This window comes from Ranitomeya variabilis, chromosome 5 (genome assembly GCF_051348905.1).
Source record: "Ranitomeya variabilis isolate aRanVar5 chromosome 5, aRanVar5.hap1, whole genome shotgun sequence".
Taxonomy (NCBI): Eukaryota; Metazoa; Chordata; class Amphibia; order Anura; family Dendrobatidae; genus Ranitomeya; species Ranitomeya variabilis.
In genome coordinates this window covers 629940995-629964663 of record NC_135236.1, presented here as the reverse complement: position 1 = coordinate 629964663, position 23669 = coordinate 629940995, and the positions used below count along the sequence as shown (strand labels likewise).

Below are 23669 nucleotides of genomic sequence, written 5' to 3'. Positions count from 1 at the left end.
GTAGATCATGAGTAAGACTTCATAGTTGAAACGCGTTGATCCTCCTCACTGGTGTGCCAGGTGTTTGCTATGCAAAGATTTTTCATTTTGAAGAACTATTTATCGCTTTAGTTGTCTAATAAAGTCTCACAAAGTTTGAACTGCCTCCACCTCCAGCTGGATCATTTCTCTTTTTGTCTTCATTTGCTGTGGGCGCTCACCCTGAACCGTGCAGGGCGTTGGCAGGTCTGGGGATTTCGTCCAAGACCGGTAAGCTGACTATATTCCTTTTTTCTTTTGTTATTCAAATGCATACAGTGACTCTTATTGGCTGACCTAAGTAGATGCGGAAAGAGAAGGGACCTTTCTATAATTCACTATTGATTGATAATGATTAAAAAATATCCATATTGAAAACAGTATATTTGCTTTATTCTGAATACAATTTTGATGCCTTCCTTATACAATGATATCAGATTAATTTAGCTAACACCATAAATTGATATTTTTACTACCGTATGTAGGAGCAACATGTCACCACTGGATGTGAAAAAAGTAGTAGATAATAGTATAAAATAAGAAAATAAGGCTGACATCTGCCCAAGTAAAGCCACTTTCTACTTCAGCTTCCTTGCCTGTAAATGGTCACCGTTCGAGTTATGTATGAGACATAAATGCATATATTCTGCTATCAGATTGCAAAGCAATTATAAAGGAGAAAGATGTAAAAAATATCTACATCCCTATTTTTTTTGTCCATTTCTCACTTATAACACATTGGTTTTTAGCATAAACTGCTAAAAAAATACAAATTTGAATTAAAATGATGCAACGCATGTCAATCATAATGGATCATGCAACCACTGCCATGCGAAGTGTGATGTTTTATCACTACATCCCAATGATTAAAAAAAATCAATTAATACATTTTAACTTTCTTTAATCATATATAATCATCCATTAAAAAGCATTAAAATAAAGTCCTGAAATTGTGAAACAAATATAGAAAAATGTGATTGATATTAACTACAACACTCAGTAGAAATAAACATCTTCATAAATCTTCCACTTTATCTGCAAATGTTGGGAATATTTCTCAATGCAATTTCAAAGATTAAGCACAAGCTTAAAATGTGCCAGGTTTCTTAAAGTAGCTCATGTTGTTTAATATATCTGACACACCTTTAGACTCTCCAGTCCGTTTCCTCGATCTATTCATTGGTTTGCTTTGAGCTAGAAATTTGTACCACAATGTTGCCTCATTATTTTTTGCAACATTGTGTCACATTTCAAGCTACACCTTTTTTCTGCTAAGGCATGCCCCGACATGGTAAAGCCATGCCCCCATGTCAAACAAGACACAAAAGTTATAGAACATGGAAAAAAGTAGTGCAACCAATACAAAAAATTCAGGACCATACAGATTCTAAATAAAATTAGCTAAATCTGAATATAATGACCATAACCTCTATTCTTAAGATCCATAAAGTAAATGACAGCACAAGTTTCAGAATTAAAATGAAATTGAAAAACATCTTATTTTTTAACACATTTACTTCTGAATACTGTAAGAATTTGTCAAGTTGAAAAAGGAAAAGTTCTGCAAGTAGATTCATTAACAAAACTATTCAATTTTTAGTACTATTGTTCTACTGTGTGGTAGTAAAACCAAGATACACAACCTGGAGCAAGTACTGCCTCTGAATCTCAACAATATGCTAGCAGCTGGTAGTGTTAGGCACTGATAAAATAATATAATAATTAAGAATTGTAGTAAAACAGTATGTATTCAAATTATATTATATCACCACTTTAGGTCTGGCTGTACACTAGTAAATATATTATAATAATTTATTATTTAGACTTACATTGTTTGCATCATTTGATGAATTCCCTTCAGATGAAACTTCTTGACATATATATTTCAATTGAGGATAATTTAAAGGCTGCACAATACTGAAGTTATGTTGTTCCATTGCTGGGGGTACATTAGTTTGGTAACTTTGTTCTTGGGATCCTGGAGGAACCATCCTGACCTCCATGTATTTTAAGGTCCCGTCTGTGTTCAGGTACAGAGCCGGCTGATACTGATCTGTGTAGGATTTGGATTGGGATCCACCAAGAATACAGCAACTACTGCTGTAATCATAACTGTCCTTCCTCAGACATTTCACCAACAATATCATGAAGGTGACAAGTGACACTAAGCTGATGGCCACTAGTGAGATGATTAGATACAAAGTCATATCTGATGGGGGTTTGGAATTGGTCAGGAAGTCTCCAGATTTCGGTCTTTCCACTATAACCTCATCCGCTATACTGAGAAGTACAGTCACTGTGGTGGATAATGGAGGAGTCCCCTGATCACTGATAGAAATGACAAGTTGTTGCTCCATGTTCTCTGTCTCCTGTAATCCTCTTACAGTTCTCACCTCTCCTGTGAGTTTTGACACTTGAAATGATGAATAACTGATGGGGTCAATAAGAGTAAACACCAACCAGGCATTGTGACCAGAGTCCAGATCCACTGCCGACAGTTTTGTCACCAGATATCCAGCACTTGTAGACTTGGGAATTTTCTCATTGACAATGAGGTCCTCAGAGTGCTCTGGATACAGCAGAGAGGGGGGATTGTCATTTGTATCCAGAATGAAGACAAAGATAGGAACAGTGGAAGACAACTGTGGAGATCCTGAGTCTTCTACCTTTATGGTGATTTGTAAAACCTGGATATGTTCATAGTCAAAGGATCGCTGAGCATATATATTCCCATCATTAGAATGGATGTACACAAAGGAGGAGACAGAGGAGCCGTCAATCTGACTCTCAACTATGGAGTAAACCAGATCAGAATTAACCCCCTCATCTAGGTCGGTAGCAGATACTGTACATAGAAGAGTCCCGGGGTCACTGTTCTCCTTAATGAAAGCATTATAAGTAGACTGTGTGAACATTGGAGGATTATCATTAATATCTGACACCTCTAGTGTGACATGTGTTTTACTGTATAGAGGAGGAGACCCTAAATCAGAGGCTGTCAGCTCTATAGTGTATTGGGAGGTTTCCTCTCTATCCAGATTACCATCTGTGACCAATACATAGCGATTTTTATGTGGTCTGATCTGAAAAGGCACATTTGGTGACATACTCAGTTTCATTTCTCCATTTTTTCCAGAATCTTTGTCTCCCACAATAATATATCCCAAAACATCCCCAGACTGAGCATTTTCTGGAATATGATTAGTAACTGGGATGAATTTAATTTCAGGGGCATTGTCATTTACATCTTCTATTTCTACTTGAACTATGCATTTTCCCTGTAATTTTGGAAATCCTTTGTCTTCTGCCTTAACAGATAATTCATAAAAGCTTTGTTCTTCAAAATCAACTAATCCAGTGACATAAACCTCTCCAGTGTTCTCATTCAAAGCAAATAATTTCCTTGCTGATTTCGATGTGTGACCATCATAAGCATACTCAATTTCTCCATTTATACCATCATCATGGTCAGTGGCATTTAAAATCAATATTATAGATTTTAATGGCAGATTTTCCCTAATGCTGATTTTATAAACTGACTGACTAAAGACTGGAGGATTATCATTAATATCTAATACAACGATTGTTATTCTGCAGGTCCCTGATCTGGCCGGTTCTCCTCCATCAATAGCTGTGAGAATGAGGTGATGTTCTTGTTTTTCTTCTCTGTCTAAAACCTTTTCTAGTATCAGCTGAGGGATGAGCGTTCCATCCTTACGATTCTTCACAGACAATGAGAAATAAGGATTTGCATTCAGTGTATACTGACTGACACCATTCACACCAACATCTAAATCCTCTGCAATCTCTAATGCAAACCATGCACCAGGGCTTGTTAAAAGCTCTGTGATATGAATGCTGTGATTAAAAGACAAAAATGTGGGAGAATTATCATTAATATCCAGAATCTCTATTTCTAGAGTAAAAAGCTCCACAGGATTCTCAGCCACAACCTCTATCTGCAGTAAACAGCTGGGACTAGATCCACACAGGCTCTCCCTATCAATCCTGTCATTCACAACCAGCCCTCCATTTGCCTGATTTACACTGAAATATCTTTGGTATTTCTCAGATCTCAGATGTATCCTGCGCTGAGAGAGCTCTGAACGTTTTATCCCCAGATCCTGAGCTACATTTCCTACCAATGTCCCCGGCTCAGACTCCTCAACAATAGAATAACGAAGCTGCCCAGAGACCCAGCCCCAGCTACAAAGGAGAAAGGAGCAGACTACTTGCCATTTCCAGCACTGACAAAAGCCTCTGATGTCCATATCTTAAATGATTGTCTTGATATTTGATGTCATGTAGATCCTGTGTAACCCAAGCTGCATGAGGATGATGAATTTATCTGTCCATATTCCCAAAAAGATAATCCATCTGAAGAAAAGAAAGATCCACACGGCTCTCATCTGAGCTGCAGCTCTTTGTGTGAGAGACGATGGGAGGGTGAATCACTGAGCCAGGGGGAGGAGAGCGCAGAGCTGATATGAGCACATTCTCTGCTATAGACTGAGAAATCTACTGGATGACAAGTCTACCCTCTAGTGGCCATTAGGGAGAATTACAAATTCCAAAATATATGCCAAAAAAGACTAAAGCTATTATCTATTTCTAGAACTTAACATTGGTCATTGTTCTTTTCTCCAGTTTTAAGGTTTTTTTGTCTCTGTTATTATATTCTGCACAACATGTTCCATTTTTGTGATCCTTATTCCTTCAATAGTAGAATATACCTTCTTTTTTTCCAAAGTTGACTTTTGCTTCTTAATTTATCCAAATCAACCTGCTTGAGTTCATATGATCACTAAGGTTTTATGATTAATTAGTAATGTCATAACATGTTTCTGAGAAAGAAAGTCAGTTTATGAATCTAGTTATGTTAATTTATTTTAGAATTTGTAGAGATTTTTCTTTTTAATATGCTTTACTAGAATTCAAAATATTGCTCTTAATTTAGTGAATAACCGCATGTATGCTTTTAAATATTCTTTTACTTATTTGTAAAAAATGACCAAATGTATGTGTTATTTTTATTGCAAGAGGGATAATATAAGTCACATAATATGATGTTAGAATGGACCCACATGTTGCAGCTTCCATTCGTCAGCCAGTTGCAATATCTATTTGTTTCTGGAAATAGTTCTGCAAAATAAGGAAAACTAAATGGAGTTTTAAAAAGGAAAATATATAATATAGTAATGAGGCAAATATCTTAACCAATAATCTATTCTCTACTTTCTAATTTTATTATATCAGACCCCTGGACATAGAATTTCATTGCGAAACGCGCATCGAGTGTGGTGGACGCCTGGATACTCTTCACTTGAATTGGTAATGAATATTTAAATCCCTTTATTTTTTGCATGTACCTTACATTGATCTGATTGACTTTGCAGGACCCTCGTCAGCCCTTATATGTATTTGTATGCTTAAATTATTTTTGCACACATAGGCTTACTGGATCGGTGTGTCCTGCTTTATTGAATCTAAGTCTTTCTGTATTATACACAGCATTATGCTGATTTACATTATGTTTATTTGCGAGTAGTTAATTAATATTCATTATCTGACATAGTTTTCTATACGTTGATTGTCAATATATCAATTGTTTTCAGGCGTATCCACCTCCTTTTTCCTGTTTATGTGGTCCTCACTTGTTATTTCTACTGATTTTTACCAATTTTTGGTCCTTTTTTTATTTTTTTGCGCTAATAAAATATTGGTTTTATTAATGGTTATTCTTGTGTGGAGCCTTCTTCTATAGGTGTGTATGTATCAGACAGTAAAAGGTTGCCTTATGTGTAATGTATTCATAGGTGTCATCTTTACTGAGCAGTCTTATAGATGGAACATAGCACTATCATACTGACATTTATTTCTTACTATGCCTTTATTTGATAACAGATATAGAACTAATTTCATAAAAATATCAGTTTATTCTAATGGCGTGACATACATTTCAATTAGATTTTTTGGATTTGTTTTTCAATGATTTCCAAAGAATCCTGATGCTGGTGCGAATATCACCATAAGGGAGATTTACTATGAATGTTTTTTCGAAAAATTATTTCCTATGAAAGCTTGTTACCCAATAATCGGGCAATGTGAATAGACCCACTGATGAACAAGCAAAATGAGGCTTAAAAATCATCGATCTTGTCAGCACATTTCCTTTGTGAACGGTTCAATTGCCACTGAAAATAATTACGATCTATGTGCACTAAACTAGCTATTGGTGATTGCTTCCTGTGCATGGGACAGGGTTGCCAACTTAACATTTTTGTTTTTTTCTGGGAATCTTAGAAAAAAATTCCTGACAGACAATATTTTTATGGGAGAAGAGGTTATGTGGTAACTGGTAAAAGAATGGTGGTATGAGTGAGGGATCTGCTTCATCTGAAGAGTGGGAGCCAGCACCAACAGTTTACCTATTTAAGGACTGAGTGGGTTGAAAATGATCTGTAAAGTGGCATAGTGCCCATGCCTGCCCAATGAAGAAAGGTGAGTTCCCTGACAGAGGGTCCAGTTCGTAGACAAAAACTGATTTGTCAATTGAGGACTTCTAATAAAGATGATCAACTATTAGCTGTGAATTCACCTTACTTCATCGCCACTTTACAGAATATTTTTACAGACACATTGGAAAACCTTAATAAATAGTGTTGAGCATTCCGATACCGCAAGTATCGGGTATCGGCCGATACTTGCGGTATCGGAATTTCTATACCGAGTTCCGATACTTTTGTTATATCGGAAATCGGAATCGGATCCATTTACATGTAAAAAATAAAGAATTAAAATAAAAAATATGGATATACTCACCTCTCCGGCGGCCCCTGGACCTTACCGCTGTAACCGGCAGCCTCCGTTCCTAAGAATGAGCGCCTGAAGGACCTGCGATGACGTCACGGCTTGTGATTGGTCACGTGAGCGGTCACATGAGTGGTCACGCGAACAATCAAAAGCCGCGACGTCATCGAAGGCCCTTCACGTGCTCATTCTTAGGAACGGAGGCTGCCGGTTACATTGGTAAGGTCCAGGGGCCGTCGGAGAGATGAGTATATCCATATTTTTTATTTTAATTCTCTATTTTTTACATGAATATGGATCCCAGGGCCTGAAGGAGAGTTTCCTCTCCTTCAGACCCTGGGAACCATCCTGGATACCTTCCGATACTTGTGTCCCATTGACTTGCATTGGTATCGGGTATCGGTATCGGCGATATCCGATATTTTTCGGGTATCGGCCGATACTATCCGATACCGATACTTTCAAGTATTGGATGGTATCGCTCAACACTATTAATAAATCATTAATATTAAGAGATAAGATGAGTGATCCATGCCTACAGCCCATAATTCTGCTATGAAGGGATTAACTTTATTCACTGTAAATTGTAAAATGATGATAATTATAGTTAACATAATCTGTATAAGTTTCTTCAGTTTTAAAAAAAATATGCATGCATTCAAATTTTTTACAAACATGGTCAAAAAGTGGCTTATTTTTACGGCTGTCCTGCATTTTCTAGCAGGTCGGCTACCCTGGCTGTCGGCCTATCAAAATAGGCTATTAAATGGCTGCTGATTTGCTCATATGTAGCCAACTGGCAGTTGCTCTATGTCATAAGTCAGCCGGTATAAACCCGGCCTTACACAGCAACGAATGATATAAAGCAATCAGCAGCTGTTGGAATTTGATGCTTAATAGTTTACTAAGTACTACAGAGCATTCATTCTTGACTATATATTTTATATTCAACTAATAATTTTGGAATTATTTTTTTTTCTTTTATTTATAATAATTTGACAGTACATGTAGCAGAATTAAAGGGTTATTCCCAGTAGGTGAATCGTAGCTCAGAGGCTTAGAATCCTAAAATAAATTAAGTTGTCAAATGCAATTTCTAAAATTTCCCACTGCTTCACATATCACTGTCAGAGACTTTTGCTTCCATGGTTGCCTATAAATGTGTCCTGTCGTTTTTTATGACAGATCACACATCCTGAGAAGATACCTTCCATTCTTGTCTTAGGTCAGGGTCACACATTGAGCATTTGATTAGGTTTTTTTACCTCAGTATTAGTAAGCCAAAACCGATAGTGGGTTAAATATGCAGAAGTGGTGACGTGTTTCTATTATACTTTTCCTCTGATTGTTCCTCTGCTGGTTTTGGCTTACAAATACTGAGGTAATATACTGACCAAATACTTAACGTGTGAACATGGCCTTACTATACAGTGAGACAGCGCATACACTGTCCTCATTTCATGAGGTGGACATTGGCACCGTACATCATCTATTGTCAAAGAAGGAGCCAACCTCCTATTTAGAAATACAACTAGTCCTTTATTTTTACTGTCTGAAAGAGAAACTGTCTTTGTTGTTCACAGTAACCAATCAGAACTTAGCATACATTTGTAAACAGTACAGGTCATATGAAAGCTGTGCAGTGATTGGTTGCTAAGGGCAACACAAAGCAGGGAAAGCACACATGTGGGAAATACATCTAAAACACATACAGAATTATCTAGGGGATTATAAACCTATATACAGGGTGGTGGGGACAGAAAATAATTATATTTTTTGGTATAACTATTCAAGAGTATTTAAAAATAAACCAATAAGTATTGCCAGATTGATGTCTCTACCACTCAGCTCTGCCCCTGTTGCTCATAGAAGAATACAGAGTAGATTTGAGGAGAAACTAATGTTAGATGTGCACAGAAAAGTGAAAATGTCCTCAAGAAGAAGCAGATGGTTGTGGGAAATGTAATTTATGGTGTTCACATGGTCAGGACTGAAGGAGCGAGATGCTGGAATGGGAAGGTGCAGTCAGAAAGAGGAGTAAGAATGTAGTCACTGAGTTCCTGAAGGCACACCGGGGGTACAATAGAGAGCTTGTGTCGCTACAGGGAGTTTAAAAAAATAGATTCTGGGAGAAGCCATTTTAAGACAAGAATAGTAAAATGTCCCATATTATAGAGAAGCCTGGTTTATTCTTAAAATGCCAGAAAAATGCTATTATAAAGTTTGAATAACAAGGTCTGCAAATTACAAAGTCTGTCTTGGCAAGGCAAACTATTCTCTTGATATAGCCATAGCTTTTCTTCTGAGGAAATAGACACTGAGATTTGTCATGGGTTGAATATATCAGCAACCTGATCAATCCAAATAATCAGTAGGTCTACACAAGGGGTGCACAACCTTTTTTGGCTATACTGTCACATTGAAATTAAGCATCAAACACGTCAAAACATAACAAGGTGCTATTTCCATGTTTAGTACTGGAAACTATCAGGAGAAATGCAATCCTCTTCTCTCTCATTCACATTCCAGAAAGGAGGAGCAGTACGTAGAGACAGTAGCTTTCTCATTTGTAGTTTATGTCAGTCGCTGACACAGCTGGGTGCTTCCCTTTCCCCATAAACTATAATGATTATGGAAACTCTAAGTATGTCTACTTCCTGTCTTTGTCTACTCTTTACCTAGAGTGTGATATGGTGACAGGCATGGACACACAGTCCACTTTTAATAGCTATCTATCCCTATGATGCTGCATGACATTATTCTATTCCCTAAATTATTGGCTGTTATATCTCTGTCCCTGGCATCCCAGTTCACACTTCCTTCCCATGGGTCCTCTGCCCTCTGCTGTGCTCCATGTCAAGTTTTGCAAGCTTCCTTATGTGGATCAATGACATCATCTCTCCAGACCTATTTAAAAACCATGGACACACATTTGGGAACGGAGTTTCTAAGTCATATCTTAGATTTGCTCCACCAATTCTGCTTTTTATGTTCTGTGTTTGTGGCTAAATTAATTTCTACTGGGTTCAACTGAAATTGCCCTGCCGATAGTGAATTCCAAGTGATCCATTACAGTACTAGATGACAATGTGCCACTGTAATGACGCTCGAAGTCTCTGTGCCCTCAAAGACCTGAGGATTAGATGATCCACCTCACCAGATGAGTCATGAAAGTGGCACTAGGATTCTAGTCTGCTTACTCTTTTAACAAGTGATTCATATGGAAAATACATATTAGCAGCCTCCAGACACTGTCAGCATGTCAAAGGGCCGCACTGAAAGGCAATGAGGGCTGCATATGGCCCCCAACTTTTAAGTTGTGCATTTTTGAAGTATAACAAATGGTAACTCAGACAGGGATGGCAAAAGTGGAAAAGTTGTATTTAAATTCAAATAAATCACTTGTTAGATGTAAAATATTATTTAGATTAAAAAATATTTCTATTCCAAATAAAACAAAAGCAAATGTATAGACCATGAATATATATATATATATATATATATATATATATATATATATATATATATATATATATATATATATATATATATATATATATATATTCATAAAAAAGGAACAGCACAACAGTATTACTTATCCACGGGTGCAAAGCCTCCAGGCAACCTGTCCACCGGTCGTCCACTTCTCATAGTATCAAAAAAGAAGGCAGCACTCCATTATTTCCAAAAGATGCAGGGTTTATTCAGACCCACATATCAGTGCCAGTGCGACGTTTCAGCTCTACTGAGCTTTTCTCAAGGCTTGAGAAAAGCTCAGTAGAGCTGAAACGTCGCACTGGCACTGATATGTGGGTCTGAATAAACCCTGCATCTTTTAGAAATAATGGAGTGCTGCCTTCTTTTTTGATACTATATATATATATATATATATATATATATATATATATATATATATATATATATATATATATATATATATATATACATATAAAGAACACATATAAAGTGCAGATACAAGATTGTCACTGGAAAACCACTGCTTCTTGCAACATGATTCTTAGTGAATTTTCAAAATCTTATACCGCTCTCTTACATAATTATGACGTAAAAAAACAAACAAAATACCAAAAATATCAGAAACAATTATCTTTTATCTTCCATACTATTCACATATTGTCTAATTTTCCACTAATGTTATTGATATTTTCAATACAAATTAGGAAAAAAATAATTTAAGTACAGCTTCACTTACATTGTTGGATTCATTTGAGAAACTCCCTCCAGCAGACATATCTTGACCAACATCATGTAATTTTGGAAAATCCAAAGGTTTAATGACATTAAAATCTTGTTGATTAATGACTGGGGGTACATTAGTTTGGTAACTCTGTCCCTGGCATCCTGGAGGAACCATCCTGACCTCCATGTATTTTAAGGTCCCGTCTGTGTTCAGGTACAGAGCCGGCTGATACTGATCTGTGTAGGATTTGGATTGGGATCCACCAAGAGTACAGCAACTACTGCTGTAATCATAACTGTCTTTCCTCAGACATTTCACCAATAGTATCATGAAGGTGACAAGTGACACTAAGCTGATGGCCACTAGGGAGATGATTAGATACAGAGTCATATCTGATGGAGGTTTGGAATTGGTCAGGAAGTCTCCAGATTTTGGTCTTTCCACTATAACCTCTTCCACTATACTGACAAGTACAGTCACTGTCGTAGATAATGGAGGAGTTCCCTGATCACTGATAGAAATGACAAGTTGTTGCTCCATGTTCTCGGTCTCCTGTAATCCTCTTACAGTTCTCACCTCTCCTGTGAGTTTAGACACTTGAAACGATGAATAATTGATAGGGTCAATGAGAGTAAACATCAACCAGGCATTGTGACCAGAGTCCAGATCCACTGCGGACAGTTTTGTGACTAGATATCCAGCATGTGTAGACTTGGGAATCCTCCCTTGGACAATAAGGTCCTCAGAGTGCTCTGGATACAGCAGAGAGGGGGGATTGTCATTTGTATCCAGAATGAAGATAAAGACGTGGACAGTGGAAGACAACTGTGGAGATCCTGAGTCTTCTACCTTTATGGTGATTTGTAAAACCTGGATCTGCTCATAATCAAAGGATCGCTGAGCATATATATTCCCATCATTAGAATGAATGTACACAAATGAGGAGAGAGAGGAGCCGTCAATCTGACTCTCAACTATGGAGTAAACCAGATCAGAATTAACCCCCTCATCTAGGTCAGTAGCAGACACTGTACATAGAAGAGACCCGGGGTCACTGTTCTCCTTAATGAAAGCATTATATGTAGACTGTGTGAACACTGGAGCATTATCATTAATATCTGACACACTGAGGGTGACGCTTGTTTTACTGTATAGAGGAGGAGACCCTAAATCAGAGGCTGTCAGCTCTATAGTGTATTGGGGGGTTTCCTCTCTATCCAGATTCCCATCTGTGACCAATACATAATGATTCTGATGCAATCTAATTTTAAAAGGCACATTTGGTGATAAAGTCAGTTTAATTTCTCCATTCTTTCCTGAATCCTCATCTTTTATATTAATAAATCCTACAACTGTTCCTGTTGAAGCATTTTCTGGAATATTAACGGCCACTGTGGAAAATGAAATTTCTGGAGAATTATCATTAACGTCTTCCACATCTATATGAACTACGCAGTTCCCTTCTAATTTTGGAAAACCTTTGTCATCTGCTTTAATAGACAATTCATAATAGTATTGTTTCTCAAAATCCACATGTCCTTCAATAGAAATCTCTCCATTTTTTTCATTTAAAGAAAATATTTCTCTAGCAGATTTAGATGTGTGATCATCAAAAGAAAATTGAATTTCACCATTTGCTCCGTCATCCTGATCTGTCACATTTAATTTTAATATAATGGTTTTAAGAGGCAGATTTTCCCTAATGCTGATTTTATAAACGGACTGATTGAAGACTGGAGGATTATCATTAATATCTAATACAACAATTGTTATTCTGCAGGTCCCTGATCTGACCGGTTCTCCTCCATCAATAGCTGTGAGAATGAGGTGATGTTCTTGTTTTTCTTCTCTGTCTAAAACCTTTTCTAGTATCAGCTGAGGGATGAGCGTTCCATCCTTACGATTCTTCACAGACAATGAGAAATAAGGATTTGTATTCAGTGTATACTGACTGACACCATTCACACCGACATCTAAATCCTCAGAAATCTCCAATGCAAACCAAGCACCAGGACTTGCTACTAATTCAGTAATCTCAATAATGCGATCAATAATAGAGAATGTGGGAGAATTATCGTTAATATCCAAAATCTCTATTTCTAGAGTAAAAAGCTCCACAGGATTCTCAGCCACAACCTCTATCTGCAGTAAACAGCTGGGGCTAGATCCACACAGGCTCTCCCTATCAATCCTGTCCTTCACAACCAGCCCTCCATTTGCCTGATTTACACTGAAATATCTTTGGTATTTCTCAGATCTCAGATGTATCCTGCGTTGAGAGAGCTCTGCACGTTTTACCCCCAGATCCTGAGCTACATTTCCTACCAATGTCCCTGGCTCAGACTCTTCAACAATAGAATAACGAAGCTGCCCAGAGACCCAGCCCCAGCTACACAGGAGAAAGGAGCAGACTACTTGCCATTTCCAGCACGGACAAAAGCCTCTGATGTCCATATCTTAAATGATTGTCTTGATATTTGATGTCATGTAGATCCTGTGTAATCCAAGCTGCATGAGGTTGATGAATTTATCTGTCCATATCCCCCAAAAAGATAATCCATCTGAAGAAAACAAAGATCCACACGGCTCTCATCAGGGCTGCAGCTCTTCTTTGTGTGAGAGATGATGGGAGGGTGAATCACTGAGCCAGGGGGAGGAGAGCGCAGAGCTGACATGAGCATATTCTCTGGTATAGACTGAGTAATCTACTGGATGACAAGTCTACCCTCTAGTGGTTGTTATTGAGAAATGCAACAAACACAATGAAGTCGACACTAAAATTGAAATGTCAGAAGAGACTTGAATGTTATCTATTTGATCACTCTAAAAATCATGTGACTTGTTCATTTAAAAAATAGTTTTTATTGATATTCAATATTTCAATATTTGATCACTAAGAAATATTTTTCTTGTATTAGTTTTGCGAAAACTGTGAAGAAAACTCTCCCTTTTCTTTAAGCTCTTGTCCCCAAAGAATATTTGTACAATAAATATTCCATACTGGATGAAAGGTTATAGTTATGTACTAGCATTTAGCTGTAATAAGGTGTAATTAGAGCACAAGAATATAAAACCAGTTGTAAGCGCATTTCTATGTTAACAATACTAAACTGTTACCATAAACATACAGTATGAGTAGCTGATAATTAACTATATACACAACTTTTATGATGATCATCAGACACTTTTTTTCTTGTGGTTGCCTAAGATGTGTAAAGAAGATATCTAGTATGAGGTATTCTACAGTAGTTAAATAAGAAATTGGACTGGAAAAATTCATGGCAAAGAAAGTATATATATATATATATATATATATATATATATATATATATATATATATATATACTAGCTATTGAACCCGTTCTACGCCCTGGTGGCGAGCATTTATATTGGCATATGGTCACTATCCTGTCATGTGCTGCTCCATCCTGCGGCCCCATCCTGTCATGTGCTGCTCCATCCTGTGCCCCCATCCTGTCATGTGCTGCTCCATCCTGCGTCCCCATCCTGTCATGTTCCGCTCCATCCCGCGGCCCCATCCTGTCATGTGCTGCTCCATCCTGCGCCCCCATCCTGTCATGTGCTCCTCCATCCTGCACCCCCATCCTGTCATGTGCTGCTCAATCCTTCGTCCCCATCCTGTCATGTGCTCCCATCCTGCGCCCCCATCCTGTCATATGCTGCTCCATCCTACACCCCCATCCTGTCATGTGTGTGCCCCCATTCTGTCATGTGCTGCTCCCATCCTGCGCCCCATCCTGTCATGTGCTCCCATCCTGCACCCCCATCCTGTCATGTGCTGTTCCCATCATGCGCAATCATTCTGTCATGTGCTGCTCCCATCCCGCGCCCCCATTCTGCCTGTTCCTGTTTCCATTCTGCCATATGTTGCTCCCATCTTTCTCTCTCCGGCTCTACTGCCCGAGTGTGGCTGTGCTGAGTGCGGGTGGCTGTGCTGAGTGCGGGCGGCTGTGCGTGGCGGTACTGAGTGCGGGCGGCTGTGCGTGGCTGTGCTGAGTGCGGGCGGCTGTGTGTGGCTGTGCTGAGTGCAGGCGGCTGTGCGTGGCTGTGCTGAGTGCGGGCGGCTGTGCGTGGCTGTGCTGAGTGCGGGCGGCTGTGCGTGGCTGTGCTGAGTGCGGGCGGCTGTGCGTGGCTGTGCTGAATGCGGGCGGCTGTGCGTGGCTGTGCTGAGTGCGGGCGGCTGTGCGTGGCTGTGCTGAGTGCGGGCGGCTGTGCGTGGCTGTGCTGAGTGCGGGCGGCTGTGCGTGGCTGTGCTGAGTGCGGGCAGCTGTGCGTGGCTGTGCTGAGTGCGGGCGGCTGTGCGTGGCTGTGCTGAGTGCGGGCAGCTGTGCGTGGCTGTGCTGAGTGCGGGCGGCTGTGCGTGGCTGTGCTGAGTGCGGGCAGCTGTGCGTGGCTGTGCTGAGTGCGGGTGGCTGTGCCTGGCTGTGCTGAGTGTGGGCGGCTGTGCGTGGCTCTGCTGAGTGCGGGCGGCTGTGCGTAGCTCTGCTGAGTGAGGGTGGCTGTGCGTGGCTCTGCTGAGTGTGGGCGGCTGTGCGTGGCTCTGCTGAGTGCGGGCGGCTGTGCGTGTCTCTGCTGAGTGCGTGTGGCTGTGCGTGTCTCTGCTGAGTGCGGGCAGCTGTGCGTGGCTCTGCTGAGTGCGGGTGGCTGTGCGTGGCTCTGCTGAGTGCGGGCGGCTGTGCATGGCTCTGCTGAGTGCGGGCGGCTGTGTGTGGCTCTGCTGAGTGCGGGCGGCTGTGCGTGGCTCTGCTGAGTGCGGGCGGCTATGCGTGGCTCTGGTGAGTGCGGGCAGCTGTGCGTGGCTCTGTAGAGTGCGGGCGGCTGTGCGTGGCTGTGCTGGGGGCCTGAGCAGGCGGGGTGTTGTGAATTCTGTTCTCGGGCTCCCTCCTGTGGTCGTGAATGGTACTTTGTTGAGTTCTGTTCGTGGGCTCCCTCTGGTGGCTTTGAGTGGTACTGCTGGTCTTTAGCTGGGCTCCCAGCTGCCTCGTTTTCTGCTGTGCTGGCTGCCTATTGAACTCCACCTAGATCTTTACTTGTTGCCAGCTGTCAATGTATTCAGTATTGGTTCAGATCTCTCTGGAACTTCACTTGTGACCTGACTCCTCCAGGAGAAGCTAAGTCCATGCTAGTTCATTTTTGCTCATTGCTTTTGGAAAATGTTTCTCAGTTTATGATAAGTTCAGTCCAGCTTGCTTATATGCTATTTTCTTGCTAGCTGGAAGCTCTGGGGTGCAGAGTTGCACCCCTCACACCGTGAGTCAGTGTGAGGGTCTTTTTGTATTCTCTGCGTGGACATTTTTGTAGCATTTTATACTGACCGCACAGTTCCCTTGCTATCTTCTTACTATTTAGAATTAGCGGGCCTCCTTTGCTAAACCCTGTTTCATTTCTATGTTTGTATTTTCCTCTTAACTCATTGTCATTATTTGTGGGGGGCTGTCTTTACTTTGGGGTAATTTCTCTGAGGCAAGTGAGGCTTTGTTTCTCTCTAGGGGTAGCTAGCTCTCAGGCTGTGAAGAGGCGTCTAGGGAGAGTTAGGTACGCTCCACGGCTGCCTATAGTGTGTGTGATAGGATCAGGGTTGCGGTCAGTAAAGTTCCCACTTCCCCAGAGCTTGTCCTATATTTCTGGTTTACCTATCAGGTCATTCCAAGTGTTCCTAACCACCAGGTCCATAACAGCGGGGACACCGGCGCGCTGTGGGGGTCAGGCGCCGGAGTCGCCACTAGCTCAGGCCCCCGCCACTTGCTATATTTACCTGTCCCCCGTTCCACTGCTGTGCGCGGCTCCATCTTCCGGGTCCTGTCCTCTGGCTGTGACTGTTCAGTCAGAGGGCGGTGCGCATTAAGCGCGTCATCGTGCCCTCTGAACTGAACGTCTCAGGCAGAGGATGTGGAGGACAGAGGCTCGCGCAGCGGTGGAACGGAGGACAGGTAAATATACTCACCCTCCTGGCTCCGTGGCTCGTCCCTGCTTCTCCATTGGAGATCGCGGTGTGCGTTCAGTACTTACGCATGACGTGATCTCCTGGGAGCGTCACTCTGTGGGGTCCAGACTGCGCCGGCGCTTGCGCGGTCTTTAAAGGCTTCGGACAGAGTGACGCTCCCAGCGTTATATTATATATATATATATATATATATATATATATATATATATATACATATTGAAATAAATAATCGATTGTAGCTGAAAATGAAATCTTTCAAGAATACAAAATCCATTAATCTAGACTTTATTTTGCTATTAGAGTTTTAAGAAGCCTGTTATTGAGCCCAGTGGTTATCTCTTACATTGCTATGACTATTGTTTCATGCTCTTCTTTGCATTTTATTTTCCTTAACTTGGGTCTATAGTTTTGCTTCACCCAACAAGACACTGTGCACAGGCTAAGGCCCTTACACATCCATATAATACTGGTACCGAAAAGAATGGTACAGTTCTAATCAGTGTTTTGGGTCAATGTGCCATCAGTGTGTCATCCATGTGTCATCAATGTTCCATCAGTGTGCCATCAATGTGCCATCAGTGAGTCATCAACGTTTCATTGTTTTTTTTCCGGTATGGTTTATGAAAAGTCAATTCCAAGGTTTTTCCTATGCTTTGCAATGTTAAACACGTACAGAATACAGATTATCCACAGATGCCGTCTGTGTGCTGTACGTTTTTACAAGAACCCATAGACTTGTATTGGCTCTTGTAATCTGTGCTCCTGGTAAAAAAATGGTCTTATCTTCGTGTGCTTTGCATGAACACACAGTCTATGCAAACACATGGACATGGTGCAGCGCCATAGATTATAATTGGTATCTATGGTTTCCGTGAAAAAAAAAAAAAACAGATGACACGCATGCCAGAAAATTGAACATATGAATGAGGCCTGACCAGGAATATGATGGACCTAATTCATTAAAAGGTGGACGGTACTTAATAAATTAGGAGCACCATTGAAATGGCTTGCGGCAGTGACAGAAATGTAGTCTAGTCAGAGACAGAACTACATTTTCTGGAGAAATTCATGACAATATATTGATGTAACTTTTCAATAAATTGATGGGCGGTTGTAGTCATGGCCCATCCTTATGATGCTACACCTATATTGACGTTGCTGGCTAAAACCAAACCCGACAATGCCAACAATTGTGCAACTTTTGACTTGCTTAAAAATACTGTGAACAAACTAAAATGATTTAAGCCAGAGTTCTGTTATGAACACTTTATAAATAGTACCATGTCTCCTTGGTTTCCTAAGATCTTAGAGGACAAATTCAAGACTCTTTGCACATTCATCACTTCTAATTAGTCCATCTGATTAGCAATTAGAATCACACAAGCAGGAGAATTTGTCTTAATTTTTTTCTTGCTTCTACCCCATTATCCCCTTCATGACCAGAGGTATTTTCATTTTTGCGCTTTGTTTTTTTACTTAATAATGACAATCTTTATTTTTATATAGCACTAACATATTCCGCAGCGCTTTACAGTTTGTACACATAATCATCGCTGTCCCCAATGGGGCTCACAATCTAAATTCCCTATCAGTATGTCTTTGGAATGTGGGAGGAAACCTGAGAACCCGGAGGAAACCCACGCAAACACAGAGAGAGCATACAAACTTCTTGCAGATGTTGTCCTTGGTGAGATTTGAACCCAGGACCCCAGTGTTGCAAGGCTACAGTGCAATCCAGTGAGCCACCATGCTGCCCGGTTACTTCCCTCCTGCCCACAGCCATATTTATTATTTTTTGTCAATATGGCCATGTGAGGGCTTGTTTTTGCAGGATGAGTTGTACTTTTGAACGACACCATTGGTTTTAACATATCGTATACTGGTAAACGGAAAAAAAGATTCCAAGTGCGGTGAAATTGCAAAAAAGTGTATTCACATTGTGTTTTTTTGTTTTACATTTTTACTAGGTTCCCTAAATGCTAAAACCTGACCTGCCATTATGATTATCCAGGTAATTACGAGTTCATAGACACCAAACATGCCTAAGTTCTTTTTTTATCTAAGTGGTGAAAACAAGATCCCAAACTTTGTTAAAAAATAAATAAAAATAGCGCCACATTCTGATACCCGTAATTTCTCCATTTTTTGTGATCTCGGGTTGGATGAGGGCTTATTTTTTGCGTGCTGAAATGACGTTTTTAAAGATACAATTTTGGTGTAGGTACAATCTTTTGATTGTCCGTTATTGCATTTTAATGCAATGTTATGGCGAACAAAAAACAATTCGGGCATTTTGACTTTTTTTTCTTGTTATGCCGTTTACCGATCATTTAATACTTTTATTGATAGATCAGGCAATTCTGAACACGATGATACCAAATATGTGTATGTTTAATTTTTTAATTTTTGTTATTTTGAAAGGTGCAAATGGGGGTGATTTGAACATATATATATATAAATATATATATATATATATATATATATATTAAAAACAAAACTTTTTTATAGGTTCAGGCATGCTTCAATAGTCCCCATAGGAGACTAGAAGCTGCCATAATTCGATCGGCTCTGCTACATACAGGCGATGACCGGGTCACCTGTATGTAGCACAATTGCTCACTTGCTATGCGTGCCATGTGCAGGAAAAGATGTGGGCTCACTGCAAAGGGAGAGTGTCCGACATCAGCATATTATTACGCCCAATGATTGAAAAAGGTTAATACAGCTAGCCACTAAATTAATAATGCAAGAGCACTATGGAGCCCACATAATGCAGATTTCATGAAGATGGCTGTTATAAGAGTACAACTAATAGGGGACAGTAACTTTCTGTGGTAATTTCATATTTTATTAATGGTAAGTCCTGAGTCCTTTGCAATGGTTTCTAATACTGGTGCTATGATTCTAGCTTCATTGATATGTCAAGATGTAAGACAAATGCAAAGCTATTATTTGGCTAAGTAATACCTAGCATTAATTAATATATAACAAATACATAAATATGCAAAAGAAAAAAATAATCACATCATCGACTTCCATTTTTATAAACAGGCTTCCGTGACTTGTTCTTGCTCCTCTAATTAAGAAAATATATTTTAAAATGTCTGTAAATAAAACTCAGGTTTATAATTATGGATTTATTTACCATCATTTCTTCATGTAACGGTATAAGATTATTACTGTTGTTATAATCATTAGTGGTCCATGCTTTCATTTTGGTGCTAAGTATCACATCTGCCCATAACAGAAAAAAAATATCTTGATATCAAATTTGCCAAAAGGAAAGTGGCATGCAAAATTCCCAAAAAGCGGGTGCAAAATAATGCATCACAATGTGAATTAGTCATTATCCTCATAGACAAAAAAAATAGACCTTCATTTTTAAGAGTCTTATCTCAACTCTAGAGAAAAAAATTGCTGTCTAAATTAACAGAAATGTTGCCAACTCAACAGATTAGTACCTACAGTACATGATTTCATTGTGAATTTTGATCCATATTAGTGCTAAAGCAAAAATATTCAGCAACACCATTATCTTAAGAAGCTTATAGTCATGTCCATCCATATTCTGCTTAATAGTTTTATTTTCTTAGTATGGAGTGGTATCATATACTTAATCAAAGCAAAATAAATAGATTTCATACATATACTTCTCATGAAGTCTGCTCTCACTATTGTTGAAAGAGGTATGATACAGTATTTTAGCACTGAAACCCAATAATTAACCATTTGTATGCAATTATCTATAAAATATAGTTATTACAAATATGTAAATAAGCCACAAAATATAGAACCCTTAAATAAATACTAGAATTTTTTTTTTTTTTTTTTAGAAAAAAACATAAATGTATGATCGGATTAACTTATGACAGTCCAACAGCATACATATTATTGATATTAATACGTATAGTCTCAAAACTAAAAGTGACATAAAATGAGATTAACCGGATATTTATACAAAGGCCATAATGAGTTTTTTAAAGATTTATCTAAAAATTTATTTAAAAGGATTCAGACTTCAAAAATGCAATTGCTAAATTGCTTATCCTTTGAAAGATATTTACAATATGTTTACTCTTCACCTTTCTTGAACTGCATTGATATACAATTTCTCTTTATATCAATTTAATTCAGTCTCGCATCGTTCAGTTCCAGTAAAGAAATATAAATAACAAAATTATAGCATTTTACTTCAGTTTTGTTTGGACATATAAATTGGTTGAAATGTAATCACGATATATATTTATGACTTACATTGTTTGCATCATTTGATGAACTCCCCTCAGATGAGGCTTCTTGATAAATATCTTTTAATTGAGGATAATTTAGAGGCTGCACAATACTGAAATCTTGCTTCTCCAGGGCTGGAGGTACATTAGTTTGGTAACTCTGCCCCTGGGATCCTGGAGGAACCATCCTGACCTCCATGTATTTTAAGGTCCCGTCTGTGTTCAGGTACAGAGCCGGCTGATACTGATCTGTGTAGGATTTGGATTGGGATCCACCAAGAATACAGCAACTACTGCTGTAATCATAACTGTCCTTCCTCAGACATTTCACCAATAATATAATGAAGGTGACAAGTGACACTGAGCCGATGGCCACTAGGGAGATGATTAGATACAGAGTCATATCTGATGGAGGTTTCAAATTGGTTCGAAAGTCTCCAAACTTTGGTCTTTCCACTATAACCTCATCCGCTATACTGAGAAGTACAGTCACTGTGGTGAATAGTGGAGGAGTCCCCTGATCACTGATAGAAATGACAAGTGGTTGCTCCATGTTCTCGGTCTCCTGTAATCCTCTAACAGTTCTCACCTCTCCTGTGAGCTTAGAGACTTGAAATAAGGAATAATTGATGGGGTCAATGAGAGTAAACACCAACCAGGCATTGTGACCAGAGTCCAGATCCACTGCGGACAGTTTTGTCACTAGATATCCAGCACTTGCAGACTTGGGAATCCTCTCTTGGACAATGAGGTCATCAGAGTGCTCTGGATACAGCAGAAAAGGGGGATTGTCATTTGTATCCAGAATGAAGATAAAGACGGGGACAGTGGAAGACAACTGTGGAGATCCTGAGTCTTCTACCTTTATGGTGATTTGTAATACCTGGATCTGCTCATAGTCAAAGGATCGCTGAGCAAATATATTCCCATCATTAGAATGAATGTACACAAAGGAGGAGACAGAAGAGCCGTCAATCTGACTCTCAACTATGGAGTAAACCAGATCAGAATTAACCCCCTCATCTAGGTCAGTAGCAGATACTGTACAAAGAAGAGTCCCGGGGTCACTGTTCTCCTTAATGAAAGCATTATAAGTAGACTGTGTGAACACTGGAGCATTATCATTAATATCTGACACCCAGAGGGTGACGCTTGTTTTATTGCACAGAGGAGGAGACCCTAAATCAGAGGCTATCAACTCTATAGTGTATTGGGGGGTTTCCTCTCTATCCAGATTTCCATCTGTGACCAATGCATAACGATTTTTTATATATTTTATTTTAAAAGGCACATTTGGTGATAAGTCCAGTTTAATTTCTCCATTTTTCCCAGAATCCTTGTCTATTACATTAATGTATCCTACAATATTCCCAGGCAATGTATTTTCTAGAATATTATTAGCCACAAAAGTAAATGTAATTTCTGGGGAATTGTCATTTACATCTTCTACTTCTACTTGAACAATGCAGTTTCCTTCTAATTTGGGAAGTCCTTTGTCTACGGCCTTAATAGATAACTCATAAAAGCTTTGTTCTTCAAAGTCCACAACTCCACTCATATAAATCTCTCCACTTCTTTCATTTAATGTAAATAATTTTCTTGCAAATTTAGAGGTGTGATCATCAAATGAATATTCTATTTCCCCATTAATGCCATCATCATGATCAGTCACATTTAAAATAAAAATGGTAGATTTTAAAGGCATGTTTTCCCTAATGCTAATTTTATAAACTGACTGATCAAAAGCAGGAAGATTATCATTAATATCTAATACAACGATTGTTATTCTGCAGGTCCCTGATCTGGCCAGTTCTCCTCCATCAATAGCTGTGAGAATGAGGTGATGTTCTTGTTTTTCTTCTCTGTCTAAAACCTTTTCTAGTATCAGCTGAGGGATGAGCGTTCCATCCTTACGATTCTTCACAGACAATGAGAAATAAGGATTTGTATTCAGTGTATACTGACTGACACCATTCACACCGACATCTAAATCCTCAGCAATCTCTAATGCAAACCGAGCACCAGGACCTGTGAACACTTCAGTGATCTCAATAAAGCGATCATGAGATGAGAATGTGGGCGAATTATCATTAATATCCATAATCTCTATTTCTAGAGTAAAAAGCTCCACAGGATTCTCAGCCACAACCTCTATCTGCAGTAAACAGCTGGGACTAGATCCACACAGGCTCTCCCTATCAATCCTGTCCTTCACAAACAGCCCTCCATTTGCCTGATTTACACTGAAATATCTTTGGTATTTCTCAGATCTCAGATGTATCCTGCGCTGAGAGAGCTCTGCACGTTTTATCCCCAGATCCTGAGCTACATTTCCTACCAATGTCCCCGGCTCAGACTCCTCAACAATAGAATAACGAAGCTGCCCAGAGACCCAGCCCCAGCTACACAGGAGAAAGGAGCAGACTACTTGCCATTTCCAGCACGG

General features: G+C 39.4%; 1 protein-coding gene across 20 annotated transcripts in view; it reads right to left on the bottom strand.

Moving 5' to 3' along the window:
- LOC143776637 (protocadherin gamma-C5-like) overlaps nt 1-23669 on the bottom strand; it is a 671321-nt gene that overhangs the window by 221796 nt on the left and 425856 nt on the right. For 2 of the 20 annotated variants that reach the window (XM_077266215.1, XM_077266221.1), the window contains exon 1: nt 11042-13498. The exons of 15 other annotated variants lie outside the window; for them this stretch is intronic. In XM_077266215.1, coding sequence (XP_077122330.1) covers nt 11042-13483 — 2442 coding nt within the window. In that variant the 5' untranslated portion in view covers nt 13484-13498. Of the gene's footprint in view, nt 1-1847; nt 4434-11041; nt 13499-21248; nt 23356-23669 lie in introns of those variants that run through there. 3 more of the 20 variants (XM_077266219.1, XM_077266232.1, XM_077266258.1) reach the window with 2 other exon arrangements.